At 38.8% G+C, this 15,198-nt stretch overlaps 1 protein-coding gene across 1 annotated transcript in view; it reads left to right on the forward strand.

Annotated features, from left to right (window-relative positions):
- The first annotated feature begins 707 nt into the window (after nucleotides 1-707).
- The window catches only part of LOC143078002 (tetraspanin-1-like), a 67,250-nt gene continuing 52,759 nt past the window's right edge, over nucleotides 708-15,198 (forward strand). The window contains exon 1 of the mRNA XM_076253036.1: nucleotides 708-861. Within this exon, the coding sequence (XP_076109151.1) occupies nucleotides 793-861 (69 nt within the window). The 5' untranslated portion in view covers nucleotides 708-792. The remainder of the gene's footprint in view (nucleotides 862-15,198) is intronic.

The raw sequence follows: 15,198 nt of genomic DNA on the forward strand, positions 1-15,198 counted from the left end.
TACTTGTCCTGAGTAAAGAAGCAGAAAGAATTCGTGAAACAAATGGTGTTTTTAGGATGTGGGAGTCTTATAGTTTTCACTTAGTCCGTCTGTCCGTACGTCCGTTCGTTCTTCCGTCCGTCAGTTTGTCTGCCCGTCAACAATTTTTATAAACACGAAAACTCCAAAAATGGTTATGATGCCAAAGAAATTTAACACATTTGTTGTACATATTATATGTTGGAGAAATATTGGTCGTTAATTCGGAGACAAAAACTTGTCTGCTTGTACCAAAAATTCCAAGAAATATAGATAATCCACAAACATACGTTTCTTTGTTTACATCAGTATAACTTATTTACTTCTAAGCCTCTCACAAACATACAAGAGGGGGACCCTTGCTGACTTGTCAATTTTCTAGTTTGATGACGTCTCCTCATTTGTTTGATATACACATCTGGTTTAGTTTTCTGCATGCAAACTTTCTTCCACAAAAGACTTGTCAAATTGTGATAATCTAAGAAAAATGAATTGTAAATAGCTAAGGTGAAAGAGCTTGTCAATGTGTTATTTACCACTGATAAAATCCTTCCAGTCCATAGAACAATACCATCCTTCCGTTAGTTTACATAAGATAATTTACTATTGATACGATGCATTAAATAACATGGTTGCTAATCTTAAAACAAAGATTGTACCTAAAACAAGATATTTCATTTATACGACCATTTCGTAACCAGGAACTGACAATTGAACAAATATTTTACAGTTTTAATTCGAACTCAAAATAAAGTGTAATTTCTATTAGGAGATATGGCTGAATATAGCTGTGGACAGAATTTAGCTCGATTATTTTTAGTGATATTCAATCTTATTTTTGTGGTAAGAAGTTTTTATTTGTAAATTTTATTTTTTTATCGCAAAACCTCTTCTTATCAGTTGTATATTTTAGTGATAGGGCATCAACAATGTTGTCTTGGTACTTGAGGTTCATACTAAACAGTGCTTTTTAAATTAAAATACGGAAATTTTCATATATCTTACGAAACACTAAGATAATTTTTATATTAAAAATTCAAATTTAGTTTTACATGGAATTAAACTGTTAAAAATTTAAAAAGGAAAGAGTAAAAACAAATTTCTTTAAAATTAAAACTGGAATTTTTCTTTGACGTAATCATACTTTTTCTTTTAATTTCTTTCTTTCTTTCGTAATCTTTTTCTATGCCAACTAACAATTGCTTTGCCAACTAAGGAATGTTTTGGCAACTAACGACTACTTTCTCAACTAACGACTCCTTTGACAACTAACGACAGATTTGCTAACTAACGACTGCTTTGCCAACTAACAAATTATTTGCCAACTAACGACTGCTTTGCCAGCTAACAACCCCAGGCAGAAGCTAGCGAACAATAGCTAGCGAACAATAAGCCAGCGAACAATAAGGCGATATATCGAGAAACCAAAAAACAGAATAAGACAACAACGGCCGTTAAATAAAAAAATATTTAAAAAGGCAGAAAATCAGTTAAAATATAGCAATTTAAACTCAATTTTGAAATGGTTTTTATCCAATCTATTGATTTAACAAGTCGCATAACTTTTTAGGCTAATATTCAGTACCACAATAACTATGCATCTATCAACGGATTATTTGTAGGTGTAGGGCCACCTATGCACCCTCTTCAATTTAGAACGTATGTAAAAGTAGTCCTACCCTGTAAAATATAGCACCTTTTATGTCATTGTTTAATCTAGAGCTCAAAATTTGAAAAAAATGTCAAAATATTAGGAGGGTCGGCCTATTCCAGGGCTTCTAGAGAAAAATAATGAGGGGTGTCACGGGGAATGACTATATAGGTCTTGTAGAGGAGAAACAGGCGCTTCTTTTGCGCTAGGTATCGAAGGGCGCTATGTTCAAAAATCTGAAACTAGAGCTAAAAATTTGAAAAAAATGTCAAAAAATTAGGGGGGTCGGCCTATTCTAGGACTTCTAGAGAAAAATAATGAGGGGTGTCAAGGGGTATGACTATATATGTCTTGTAGAGGAGAAACAGGCGCTTCTTTTGCACTAAGTATCGAAGGGCGCTATGTTCAAAAATCTGAAACTAGAGCTCAAAATTTGAAAAAAATGTCAAAAAATTAGGGGGGTCGGCCTATTCTAGGACTTCTAGAGAAAAGTAATGAGGGGTGTCACGGGGAATGACTATAAAGGTCTTATAGAGGAGAAACAGGCGCTTCTTTTGCGCTACGTATAGAAGGGCGCTATGTTCAACAATCTGAAACTATAGCTCAAAATTTGAAAAAAATGTCAAAAAATAGGGTGGTCGGCCTATTCTAGGACTTCTAGAGAAAAATAATGAGGAGTGTCACGGGGTATGACTATATAGGTCTTGTAGAGGAGAAACAGGCGCTTCTTTTGCGCTAGGTATTGAAGGGTGCTATGTTCAAAAATCTGAAACTAGAGCTCAAAATTTGAAAAAAATGTCAAAAAATTAGGGGGGTCGGCCTATTCTAGGACTTCTAGAGAAAAATAATGAGGGGTGTCACGGGGTATGACTATATATGTCTTGTAGAGGAGAAACAGGCGCTTCTTTTGCGCTACGTATAGAAGGGCGCTATGTTCAAAAATCTGAAACTAGAGCTAAAAGTTCGAAAAAAATGTCCAAAAAATGGGGGTAGGGTCGGCCTATTCCAGGAGTTCTAGAGAAAAATAATGAGGGGTGTCACGGGGTATGACTATATAGGTCTTGTAGAAGAGAAACAGGCGTTTCTTTTGCGCTAGGTATCGAAGGGCGCTATGTTCAAAAATCTGAAACTAGAGCTCAAAATTTGAAAAAAATGTCAAAAAATTAGGGGGTCGGCCTATTCCAGGGCTTCTAGAGAAAAATAATGAGGGGTGTCACGGAGAATGACTATATAGGTCTTGTAGAAGAGAAACAGGCGCTTCTTTTGCACTATGTATCGAAGGGCGCTATGTTAAAAAATCTAAAACTAGAGCTCAAAATTCGAAAAAAATGTCCAAAAAATGGGGGTAGGGTCGGCCTATTCCAGGAGTTCTATTGAAAAATAATGAGGGGTGTCACGGGGTATGACTAAATATGTGTTGGAGAAGAGAAACAGACGCTTCTTTTGCGCTAGGTATCGAAGGGCGCTATGTTCAAAAATCTGAAACTAGAGCTCAAAATTCGAAAAAAATGTCAAAAAATTAGGGGGGTCGACCTATTCCAGGAGTTCTAGAGAAAAATAATGAGGGGTGTCACGGAGAATGACTATATAGGTCTTGTAGAAGAGACACAGGCGCTTCTTTTGCGCTAGGTATCGAAGGGCGCTATGTTCAAAAATCTGAAACTAGAGCTCAAAATTTGAAAAAAATGTCAAAAAAATAGGGGGGTCGGCCTATTCCAGGAGTTCTAGAGAAAAATAATGAGGGGTGTCACGGGGAATGACTATATAGGTCTTGAAGAAAAGAAACAGGCGCTTCTTTTGCGCTAGGTATAGAAGGGCGCTATGTTCAAAAATCTGAAACTAGAGCTCAAAATTTGAAAAAATGTCAAAAAATTAGGGGGGTCGGCCTATTCTAGGACTTCTAGAGAAAAATAATGAGGAGTGTCACGGGGTATGACTACATAGGTCTTGTAGAAAAGAAACAGGCGCTTCTTTTGCGCTAGGTATCGAAGGGCGCTATGTTCAAAAATCTGAAACTAGAGCTCAAGATTTGAAAAAAATGTCAAAATATTTGGGGGGTCGGCCTATTCTAAGACTTCTAGAGAAAAATAATGAGGGGTGTCACGGGGTATGACTATATAGGTCTTGTAGAAGAGAAACAGGCGCTTCTTTTGCGCTAGGTATCGAAGGGCGCTATGTTCAAAAATCTGAAACTAGAGCTCAAAATTTGAAAAAAATGTCAAAAAATTAGGGGGTCGGCCTATTCCAGGGCTTCTAGAGAAAAATAATGAGGGGTGTCACGGAGAATGACTATATAGGTCTTGTAGAAGAGAAACAGGCGCTTCTTTTGCACTATGTATCGAAGGGCGCTATGTTAAAAAATCTAAAACTAGAGCTCAAAATTCGAAAAAAATGTCCAAAAAATGGGGGTAGGGTCGGCCTATTCCAGGAGTTCTATTGAAAAATAATGAGGGGTGTCACGGGGTATGACTAAATATGTGTTGGAGAAGAGAAACAGACGCTTCTTTTGCGCTAGGTATCGAAGGGCGCTATGTTCAAAAATCTGAAACTAGAGCTCAAAATTCGAAAAAAATGTCAAAAAATTAGGGGGGTCGACCTATTCCAGGAGTTCTAGAGAAAAATAATGAGGGGTGTCACGGAGAATGACTATATAGGTCTTGTAGAAGAGACACAGGCGCTTCTTTTGCGCTAGGTATCGAAGGGCGCTATGTTCAAAAATCTGAAACTAGAGCTCAAAATTTGAAAAAAATGTCAAAAAAATAGGGGGGTCGGCCTATTCCAGGAGTTCTAGAGAAAAATAATGAGGGGTGTCACGGGGAATGACTATATAGGTCTTGAAGAAAAGAAACAGGCGCTTCTTTTGCGCTAGGTATAGAAGGGCGCTATGTTCAAAAATCTGAAACTAGAGCTCAAAATTTGAAAAAATGTCAAAAAATTAGGGGGGTCGGCCTATTCTAGGACTTCTAGAGAAAAATAATGAGGAGTGTCACGGGGTATGACTACATAGGTCTTGTAGAAAAGAAACAGGCGCTTCTTTTGCGCTAGGTATCGAAGGGCGCTATGTTCAAAAATCTGAAACTAGAGCTCAAGATTTGAAAAAAATGTCAAAATATTTGGGGGGTCGGCCTATTCTAAGACTTCTAGAGAAAAATAATGAGGGGTGTCACGGGGTATGACTATATAGGTCTTGTAGAAGAGAAACAGGCGCTTCTTTTGCGCTAGGTATCGAAGGGCGCTATGTTCAAAAATCTGAAACTAGAGCTCAAAATTCGAAAAAAATGTCAAAAAATTAGGGGGGTCGGCCTATTCTAGGACTTCTAGAGAAAAGTAATGAGGGGTGTCACGGGGAATGACTATAAAGGTCTTATAGAGGAGAAACAGGCGCTTCTTTTGCGCTACGTATAGAAGGGCGCTATGTTCAACAATCTGAAACTATAGCTCAAAATTTGAAAAAAATGTCAAAAAATTAGGGGGGTCGGCCTATTCTAGGACTTCTAGAGAAAAATAATGAGGGGTGTCACGGGGTATGACTATATATGTCTTGTAGAGGAGAAACAGGCGCTTCTTTTGCGCTACGTATAGAAGGGCGCTATGTTCAAAAATCTGAAACTAGAGCTAAAAGTTCGAAAAAAATGTCCAAAAAATGGGGGTAGGGTCGGCCTATTCCAGGAGTTCTAGAGAAAAATAATGAGGGGTGTCACGGGGTATGACTATATAGGTCTTGTAGAAGAGAAACAGGCGTTTCTTTTGCGCTAGGTATCGAAGGGCGCTATGTTCAAAAATCTGAAACTAGAGCTCAAAATTTGAAAAAAATGTCAAAAAATTAGGGGGTCGGCCTATTCCAGGGCTTCTAGAGAAAAATAATGAGGGGTGTCACGGAGAATGACTATATAGGTCTTGTAGAAGAGAAACAGGCGCTTCTTTTGCACTATGTATCGAAGGGCGCTATGTTAAAAAATCTGAAACTAGAGCTCAAAATTCGAAAAAAATGTCCAAAAAATGGGGGTAGGGTCGGCCTATTCCAGGAGTTCTATTGAAAAATAATGAGGGGTGTCACGGGGTATGACTAAATATGTCTTGGAGAAGAGAAACAGACGCTTCTTTTGCGCTAGGTATCGAAGGGCGCTATGTTCAAAAATCTGAAACTAGAGCTCAAAATTCGAAAAAAATGTCAAAAAATTAGGGGGGTCGACCTATTCCAGGAGTTCTAGAGAAAAATAATGAGGGGTGTCACGGAGAATGACTATATAGGTCTTGTAGAAGAGACACAGGCGCTTCTTTTGCGCTAGGTATCCAAGGGCGCTATGTTCAAAAATCTGAAACTAGAGCTCAAAATTTGAAAAAAATGTCAAAAAAATAGGGGGGTCGGCCTATTCCAGGAGTTCTAGAGAAAAATAATGAGGGGTGTCACGGGGAATGACTATATAGGTCTTGAAGAAAAGAAACAGGCGCTTCTTTTGCGCTAGGTATAGAAGGGCGCTATGTTCAAAAATCTGAAACTAGAGCTCAAAATTTGAAAAAATGTCAAAAAATTAGGGGGGTCGGCCTATTCTAGGACTTCTAGAGAAAAATAATGAGGAGTGTCACGGGGTATGACTACATAGGTCTTGTAGAAAAGAAACAGGCGCTTCTTTTGCGCTAGGTATCGAAGGGCGCTATGTTCAAAAATCTGAAACTAGAGCTCAAGATTTGAAAAAAATGTCAAAATATTTGGGGGGTCGGCCTATTCTAAGACTTCTAGAGAAAAATAATGAGGGGTGTCACGGGGTATGACTATATATGTCTTGTAGAGGAGAAACAGGCGCTTCTTTTGCGCTACGTATAGAAGGGCGCCATGTTCAAAAATCTGAAACTAGAGCTAAAAGTTCGAAAAAATGTCCAAAAAATGGGGGTAGGGTCGGCCTATTCCAGGAGTTCTAGAGAAAAATAATGAGGGGTGTCACGGGGTATGACTATATAGGTCTTGTAGAAGAGACACAGGTGCTTCTTTTGCGCTAGGTATCGAAGGGCGCTATGTTGAAAAATCTGAAACTAGAGCTCAAAATTTGAAAAAAATGTCAAAAAATTAGGGGGGTCGGCCTATTCTAGGACTTCTAGACAAAAATAATGAGGGGTGTCACGGGGAATGACTATATAGGTCTTGTAGAGGAGAAACCAGGCGCTTCTTTTGCGCTAGGTATCGAAGGGCGCTATGTTCAAAAATCTGAAACTAGAGCTCAAAATTCGAAAAAAATGTCAAAAAATTAGGGGGGTCGGCCTATTCCAGAGCTTCTAGAGAAAAATAATGAGGGGTGTCACGGAGAATGACTATATAGGTCTTGTAGAAGAGAAACAGGCGCTTCTTTTGCGCTAGGTATCGAAGGGCGCTATGTTCAAAAATCTGAAACTAGAGCTCAAAATTCGAAAAAAATGTCCAAAAAATGGGGGTAGGGTCGGCCTATTCCAGGAGTTCTAGAGAAAAATAATGAGGGGTATCACGGGGTATGACTATATAGGTTGTAGAGGAGATACAGGCGCTTCTTTTGCGCTAGGTATCGAAGGGTGCTATGTTCAAAAATCTGAAACTATAGCTCAAAATTTGAAAAAAATGTCAAAAAAATAGGGGGGTCGGCCTATTCCAGGACTTCTAGAGAAAAATAATGAGGGGTGTCACGGGGAATGACTATATAGGTCTTGAAGAAAAGAAACAGGCGCTTCTTTTGCGCTAGGTATAGAAGGGCGCTATGTTCAAAAATCTGAAACTAGAGCTCAAAATTTGAAAAAAATGTCAAAAAATTAGGGGGGTCGGCCTATTCCGGGACTTCTAGAGAAAAATAATGAGGATGTCACGGGGTATGACTATATAGGTCTTGTAGAGAAGAAACAGGCGCTTCTTTTGCGCTAGGTATCGAAGGGTGCTATGTTCAAAAATCTGAAACTAGAGCTCAAAATTCGAAAAAAATGTCCAAAAAATGGGGGTAGGGTCGGCCTATTCCAGGAGTTCTAGAGAAAAATAATGAGGGGTGTCACGGGGTATGACTATATAGGTCTTGTAGAGGAGAAACAGGCGCTTCTTTTGCGCTAGGTATCGAAGGGCGCTATGTTCAAAAATCTGAAAGTAGAGCTCAAAGTTTGAAAAAAATGTCAAAAAATTAGGGGGGTCGGCCTATTCCAGGGCTTCTAGAGAAAAATAATGAGGAGTGTCACGGGGAATGACTATATAGGTCTTGTAGAGGAGAAACAGGCGCTTCTTTTGCGCTAGGTATCGAAGGGCGCTATGTTCAAAAATCTGAAACTAGAGCTCAAAATTTGAAAAAAATGTCAAAAAAATAGGGGGGTCGGCCTATTCTAAGAGTTGTAGAGAAAAATAATGAGGGGTGTCACGGAGAATGACTATATAGGTCTTGTAGAAGAGAAACAGGCGCTTCTTTTGCGCTAGGTATCGAAGGGCGCTATGTTCAAAAATCTGAAACTAGAGCTCAAAATTTTAAAAAAATGTCAAAAAATTAGGGGGGTCTGCCTATTCTAGGGCTTCTAGAGAAAAATAATGAGGGGTGTCACGGGGAATGACTATATAGGTCTTGTAGAGGAGAAACAGGCGCTTCTTTTGCGCTAGGTATCGAAGGGCGCTATGTTCAAAAATCTGAAACTAGAGCTCAAAATTTGAAAAAAATGTCAAAAAATTAGGGGGGTCGGCCTATTCCAGGGCTTCTAGAGAAAAATAATGAGGGGTGTCACGGAGAATGACTATATAGGTCTTGTAGAAGAGAAACAGGCGCTTCTTTTGCGCTAGGTATCGAAGGGCGCTATGTTCAAAAATCTGAAACTAGAGCTCAAAATTTGAAAAAAATGTCAAAAAATTAGGGGGGTCGGCCTATTCTAGGACTTCTAGAGAAAAATAATGAGGGGTGTCACGGGAAATGACTATATAGGTCTTGTAGAAGAGAAACAGGCGCTTCTTTTGCGCTAGGTATCGAAGGGCGCTATGTTCAAAAATCTGAAACTATAGCTCAAGATTCGAAAAAAATGTCAAAAAATTAGGGGGGTCGGCCTATTCCAGAGCTTCTAGAGAAAAATAATGAGGGGTGTCACGGAGAATGACTATATAGGTCTTGTAGAAGAGAAACAGGCGCTTCTTTTGCACTATGTATCGAAGGGCGCTATGTTCAAAAATCTGAAACTAGAGCTCAAAATTCGAAAAAAATGTCAAAAAATTAGGGGGGTCGGCCTATTCCAGAGCTTCTAGAGAAAAATAATGAGGGGTGTCACGGAGAATGACTATATAGGTCTTGTAGAAGAGAAACAGGCGCTTCTTTTGCGCTAGGTATCGAAGGGCGCTATGTTCAAAAATCTGAAACTAGAGCTCAAAATTTGAAAAAAATGTCAAAAAATTAGGGGGGTCTGCCTATTCTAGGGCTTCTAGAGAAAAATAATGAGGGGTGTCACGGGGAATGACTATATAGGTCTTGTAGAGGAGAAACAGGCGCTTCTTTTGCGCTAGGTATCGAAGGGCGCTATGTTCAAAAATCTGAAACTAGAGCTCAAAATTTGAAAAAAATGTCAAAAAATTAGGGGGGTCGGCCTATTCCAGGGCTTCTAGAGAAAAATAATGAGGGGTGTCACGGAGAATGACTATATAGGTCTTGTAGAAGAGAAACAGGCGCTTCTTTTGCGCTAGGTATCGAAGGGCGCTATGTTCAAAAATCTGAAACTAGAGCTCAAAATTTGAAAAAAATGTCAACAAATTAGGGGGGTCGGCCTATTCTAGGGCTTCTAGAGAAAAATAATGAGGGGTGTCACGGGGAATGACTATATAGGTATTGTAGAGGAGAAACAGGCGCTTCTTTTGCGCTAGGTATCGAAGGGCGCTATGTTCAAAAATCTGAAACTAGAGCTCAAGATTCGAAAAAAATGTCAAAAAATTAGGGGGGGTCGGCCTATTCCAGAGCTTCTAGAGAAAAATAATGAGGGGTGTCACGGAGAATGACTATATAGGTCTTGTAGAAGAGAAACAGGCGCTTCTTTTGCACTATGTATCGAAGGGCGCTATGTTCAAAAATCTGAAACTAGAGCTCAAAATTCGAAAAAAATGTCAAAAAATTAGGGGGGTCGGCCTATTCCAGAGCTTCTAGAGAAAAATAATGAGGGGTGTCACGGAGAATGACTATATAGGTCTTGTAGAAGAGAAACAGGCGCTTCTTTTGCGCTAGGTATCGAAGGGCGCTATGTGCAAAAATCTGAAACTAGAGCTCAAAATTCGAAAAAAATGTCCAAAAAATGGGGGTAGGGTCGGCCTATTCCAGAGCTTCTAGAGAAAAATAATGAGGGGTGTCACGGAGAATGACTATATAGGTCTTGTAGAAGAGAAACAGGCGCTTCTTTTGCGCTAGGTATCGAAGGGCGCTATGTTCAAAAATCTGAAACTAGAGCTCAAAATTCGAAAAAAATGTCCAAAAAATGGGGGTAGGGTCGGCCTATTCCAGGAGTTCTAGAGAAAAATAATGAGGGGTATCACGGGGTATGACTATATAGGTTGTAGAGGAGATACAGGCGCTTCTTTTGCGCTAGGTATCGAAGGGCGCTATGTTCAAAAATCTGAAACTAGAGCTCAAAATTTGAAAAAAATGTCAAAAAAATAGGGGGGTCGGCCTATTCCAGGACTTCTAGAGAAAAATAATGAGGGGTGTCACGGGGAATGACTATATAGGTCTTGAAGAAAAGAAACAGGCGCTTCTTTTGCGCTAGGTATAGAAGGGCGCTATGTTCAAAAATCTGAAACTAGAGCTCAAAATTTGAAAAAAATGTCAAAAAATTAGGGGGGTCGGCCTATTCCGGGGCTTCTAGAGAAAAATAATGAGGATGTCACGGGGTATGACTATATAGGTCTTGTAGAGAAGAAACAGGCGCTTCTTTTGCGCTAGGTATCGAAGGGCGCTATGTTCAAAAATCTGAAACTAGAGCTCAAAATTCGAAAAAAATGTCCAAAAAATGGGGGTAGGGTCGGCCTATTCCAGGAGTTCTAGAGAAAAATAATGAGGGGTGTCACGGGGTATGACTATATAGGTCTTGTAGAGGAGAAACAGGCGCTTCTTTTGCGCTAGGTATCGAAGGGCGCTATGTTCAAAAATCTGAAAGTAGAGCTCAAAGTTTGAAAAAAATGTCAAAAAATTAGGGGGGTCGGCCTATTCCAGGGCTTCTAGAGAAAAATAATGAGGAGTGTCACGGGGAATGACTATATAGGTCTTGTAGAGGAGAAACAGGCGCTTCTTTTGCGCTAGGTATCGAAGGGCGCTATGTTCAAAAATCTGAAACTAGAGCTCAAAATTTGAAAAAAATGTCAAAAAAATAGGGGGGTCGGCCTATTCTAGGAGTTGTAGAGAAAAATAATGAGGGGTGTCACGGAGAATGACTATATAGGTCTTGTAGAAGAGAAACAGGCGCTTCTTTTGCGCTAGGTATCGAAGGGCGCTATGTTCAAAAATCTGAAACTAGAGCTCAAAATTTTAAAAAAATGTCAAAAAATTAGGTGGGTCTGCCTATTCTAGGGCTTCTAGAGAAAAATAATGAGGGGTGTCACGGGGAATGACTATATAGGTCTTGTAGAGGAGAAATAGGCGCTTCTTTTGCGCTAGGTATCGAAGGGCGCTATGTTCAAAAATCTGAAACTAGAGCTCAAAATTCGAAAAAAATGTCAAAAAATTAGGGGGGTCGGCCTATTCCAGGGCTTCTAGAGAAAAATAATGAGGGGTGTCACGGAGAATGACTATATAGGTCTTGTAGAAGAGAAACAGGCGCTTCTTTTGCGCTAGGTATCGAAGGGCGCTATGTTCAAAAATCTGAAACTAGAGCTCAAAATTTGAAAAAAATGTCAAAAAATTAGGGGGGTCGGCCTATTCTAGGACTTCTAGAGAAAAATAATGAGGGGTGTCACGGGAAATGACTATATAGGTCTTGTAGAAGAGAAACAGGCGCTTCTTTTGCGCTAGGTATCGAAGGGCGCTATGTTCAAAAATCTGAAACTAGAGCTCAAGATTCGAAAAAAATGTCAAAAAATTAGGGGGGTCGGCCTATTCCAGAGCTTCTAGAGAAAAATAATGAGGGGTGTCACGGAGAATGACTATATAGGTCTTGTAGAAGAGAAACAGGCGCTTCTTTTGCACTATGTATCGAAGGGCGCTATGTTCAAAAATCTGAAACTAGAGCTCAAAATTCGAAAAAAATGTCAAAAAATTAGGGGGGTCGGCCTATTCCAGAGCTTCTAGAGAAAAATAATGAGGGGTGTCACGGAGAATGACTATATAGGTCTTGTAGAAGAGAAACAGGCGCTTCTTTTGCGCTAGGTATCGAAGGGCGCTATGTTCAAAAATCTGAAACTAGAGCTCAAAATTTGAAAAAAATGTCAAAAAATTAGGGGGGTCTGCCTATTCTAGGGCTTCTAGAGAAAAATAATGAGGGGTGTCACGGGGAATGACTATATAGGTCTTGTAGAGGAGAAACAGGCGCTTCTTTTGCGCTAGGTATCGAAGGGCGCTATGTTCAAAAATCTGAAACTAGAGCTCAAAATTTGAAAAAAATGTCAAAAAATTAGGGGGGTCGGCCTATTCCAGGGCTTCTAGAGAAAAATAATGAGGGGTGTCACGGAGAATGACTATATAGGTCTTGTAGAAGAGAAACAGGCGCTTCTTTTGCGCTAGGTATCGAAGGGCGCTATGTTCAAAAATCTGAAACTAGAGCTCAAAATTTGAAAAAAATGTCAACAAATTAGGGGGGTCGGCCTATTCTAGGGCTTCTAGAGAAAAATAATGAGGGGTGTCACGGGGAATGACTATATAGGTATTGTAGAGGAGAAACAGGCGCTTCTTTTGCGCTAGGTATCGAAGGGCGCTATGTTCAAAAATCTGAAACTAGAGCTCAAAATTTAAAAAAAAGGCAAACAATTAGGGGGGTCATCCAGTAGCGGCATAACACAAAAAAACTCATCATAAATACCAGACGCGCGTTTCATCTACAAAGACTCATTAGTGACGCTCGAATCAAAATAATGATTGAAAGGCCAAAATAAAGGACGAAGTTGAAAAACATTGAGAACATAACATTCCTAGTAGTAAGGCAGTCTATTCCTGGTGTAGAAAAACCTTAGTTTTTTCAAAAATTCAAAACGGTGTTAATTTATAAGATTATATCAATGATAAGCCAAGTCAACACAAGTGCTGACTACTGGGCTGGTGATACCCTCGGGATAATAAATCTCTACCAGCAATGGCGTCGACTCAGTGGTTGCATTTTAAGTTTTAACTCATCATAGATACCAGTAATTAAATTTTATATTTACGCCAGACGCGCATTTCGTCTACAATATATCAGTGAATGTCCTGTGAAGGGAAAACAGGCGCATCGTTTGCGTAAGACTTCAAAAGGTGCTATAGAAAAAGGAAGATGTGGTGTGAGTGCCAATGAAACAACTCTCCATCCAAATAACAATTTAAAAAGTAAACCATTATAGGTTAAAGTATACGGCCTTCAACACGGAGCCTTGGCTCACACCGAACAACAAGCTATAAAGAGCCCCAACATTACTAGTGTAAAACCATTCAAACGGGAAAACCAACGGTCTAATCTATATAAGCAAAACGAGAAACGAGAAACACGTATATATTACATAAACAAACGACAACTACTGTACATCAGATTCCTGACTTAGGACAGGTGCAAACATTTGCAGCGGGATTAAACGTTTTAATGGATCCAAACCTTCTCCCTTTTTCTGAAACAATAGCATAACATCACAACATAGAAAAACACACGATAAAATATCAATTGGTAGACTTAACTCAATCAAAAAACGTATGAATACACAATGAACGAATATATTTGATCTGCAACATCTGAATACAAATGCATAGTTAATTAAATATTAGAGACAAAAATTCATGAACAAAAAGCTAACAAACAAATTTAAACAAAGCCATGGCAGGACATCACTGAGAAATATTTAACCCTTCGAAAATATTGATCAATATTCACTTTAGAAAAAAACCGGTTTTAAAAAAAATAATTATAATCTTGAAGTTTATACAAATGTAGTAAGAATAATGCTATGTTCAATTTTGTCGAAAGGAACTAAAAACTTTTAATGAAAAACTCAACTGTCAGACAAGAACGCGAAAACCAAAAAAAACATATCATAGTCAGCAAAGACTAATTTGCAATTTCTTGTCATATAAAGTCATAATTTCCCCATCCGAATAACATGATAAAAGAGTTTGTAAAATGTGTTATGTAAATACTGATAAAAAAATGCTGATTACTGGCTGATTTTCTTTTTCAAGGGTATGTCGAAAAGAAAACGACGAAGATAAAAAGAACTTTAGTGCGAATGGCAGCTGGTATATAACCAAATTGGAATTGAAATTAAAAAACACTCTTTATTTTTTTATGATATAATTTGTTAAAATAGAACTAGTTAAACACTATTTAAATATCACCTGAGTTTGATCAATAATTATCGACTCGATAAGTTCTTATCTGCACATGCAGCTACTGTACCCGTACACAGCAAAACATGTGTTTCATCCTCATTGTTTTCAACACTTTAAATAACCAAGTTTATAAAGTTATGTGATTGACACCTTGAAATAGGTCCTCCACAACTCATAACAGCAGCAAGATGGCAGATTATCAGCATGAGAGAGGCAGGAATGTCGCTGTGACAATTGCACGTATTGTCGTTCATCACTTTTCCACTATAAGTCGTTTAGAGAATAAAAATTAGGCAATACACGATATAAAAGACTATCCGAGACCAAAAAGACCCCCTATGCCACCTGCTAGGGAAAATCAAGCATGATGAAGCTTAGTCAGAAAGAAACCCATTGCATACAATACAATCCTGAAAAGAGAGAGGTGGGCATACAGGAGCCTTTTAACAATAATTGTTCGAGATTGAATCATCTCTACTGGTTATTGTGCGATAAGACCATTTCAGGGACGTTTGCTTACGAACAGACACACAGTTATCCGTATCAAATGTAGTGCAGAGCTCGCCAAAATTGGAAATTAGCATCTTGGAGGAAGATCCAATGTTCAAATGGAATTCGGTTCATCTTCCTTGGCCAGATCGTAGCCCGGATTTGAACCATATCGAGCATATTTGGGACACTATTGGGCGGAAAGTGCACAAAAGGACACACCAGTTCAAACACATCATGAAATAAACAATGCCCTTCATCAGAAATGGTTGCTGCTACCTTTACATTACTTTATTAGCCGATTCATGGCAGGAATCAAAAGACGTTGAGATGCGGTAATTCGTTTGATTGGAGGCTGCGCACAAAGTACTAATTCTTTGGCGTATAACGACCAACCATGATGCGAACAGTCATCTGAAGATTAATTTTGAAATACCTGACATTGTAAAGTTCGACTACAGTAAAAGTTGAAAAATGCATTTTTTGTACAAAAAACACTTCATTTTGTTATTAAAATTGTGGTTGCCAATGTTATCATAAACTATGTTTCAATAATATCCTACACATATTTTATTATATTTC

The sequence above is a fragment of the Mytilus galloprovincialis genome, chromosome 6 (assembly GCF_965363235.1).
Source record: "Mytilus galloprovincialis chromosome 6, xbMytGall1.hap1.1, whole genome shotgun sequence".
NCBI lineage: Eukaryota > Metazoa > Mollusca > Bivalvia > Mytilida > Mytilidae > Mytilus > Mytilus galloprovincialis.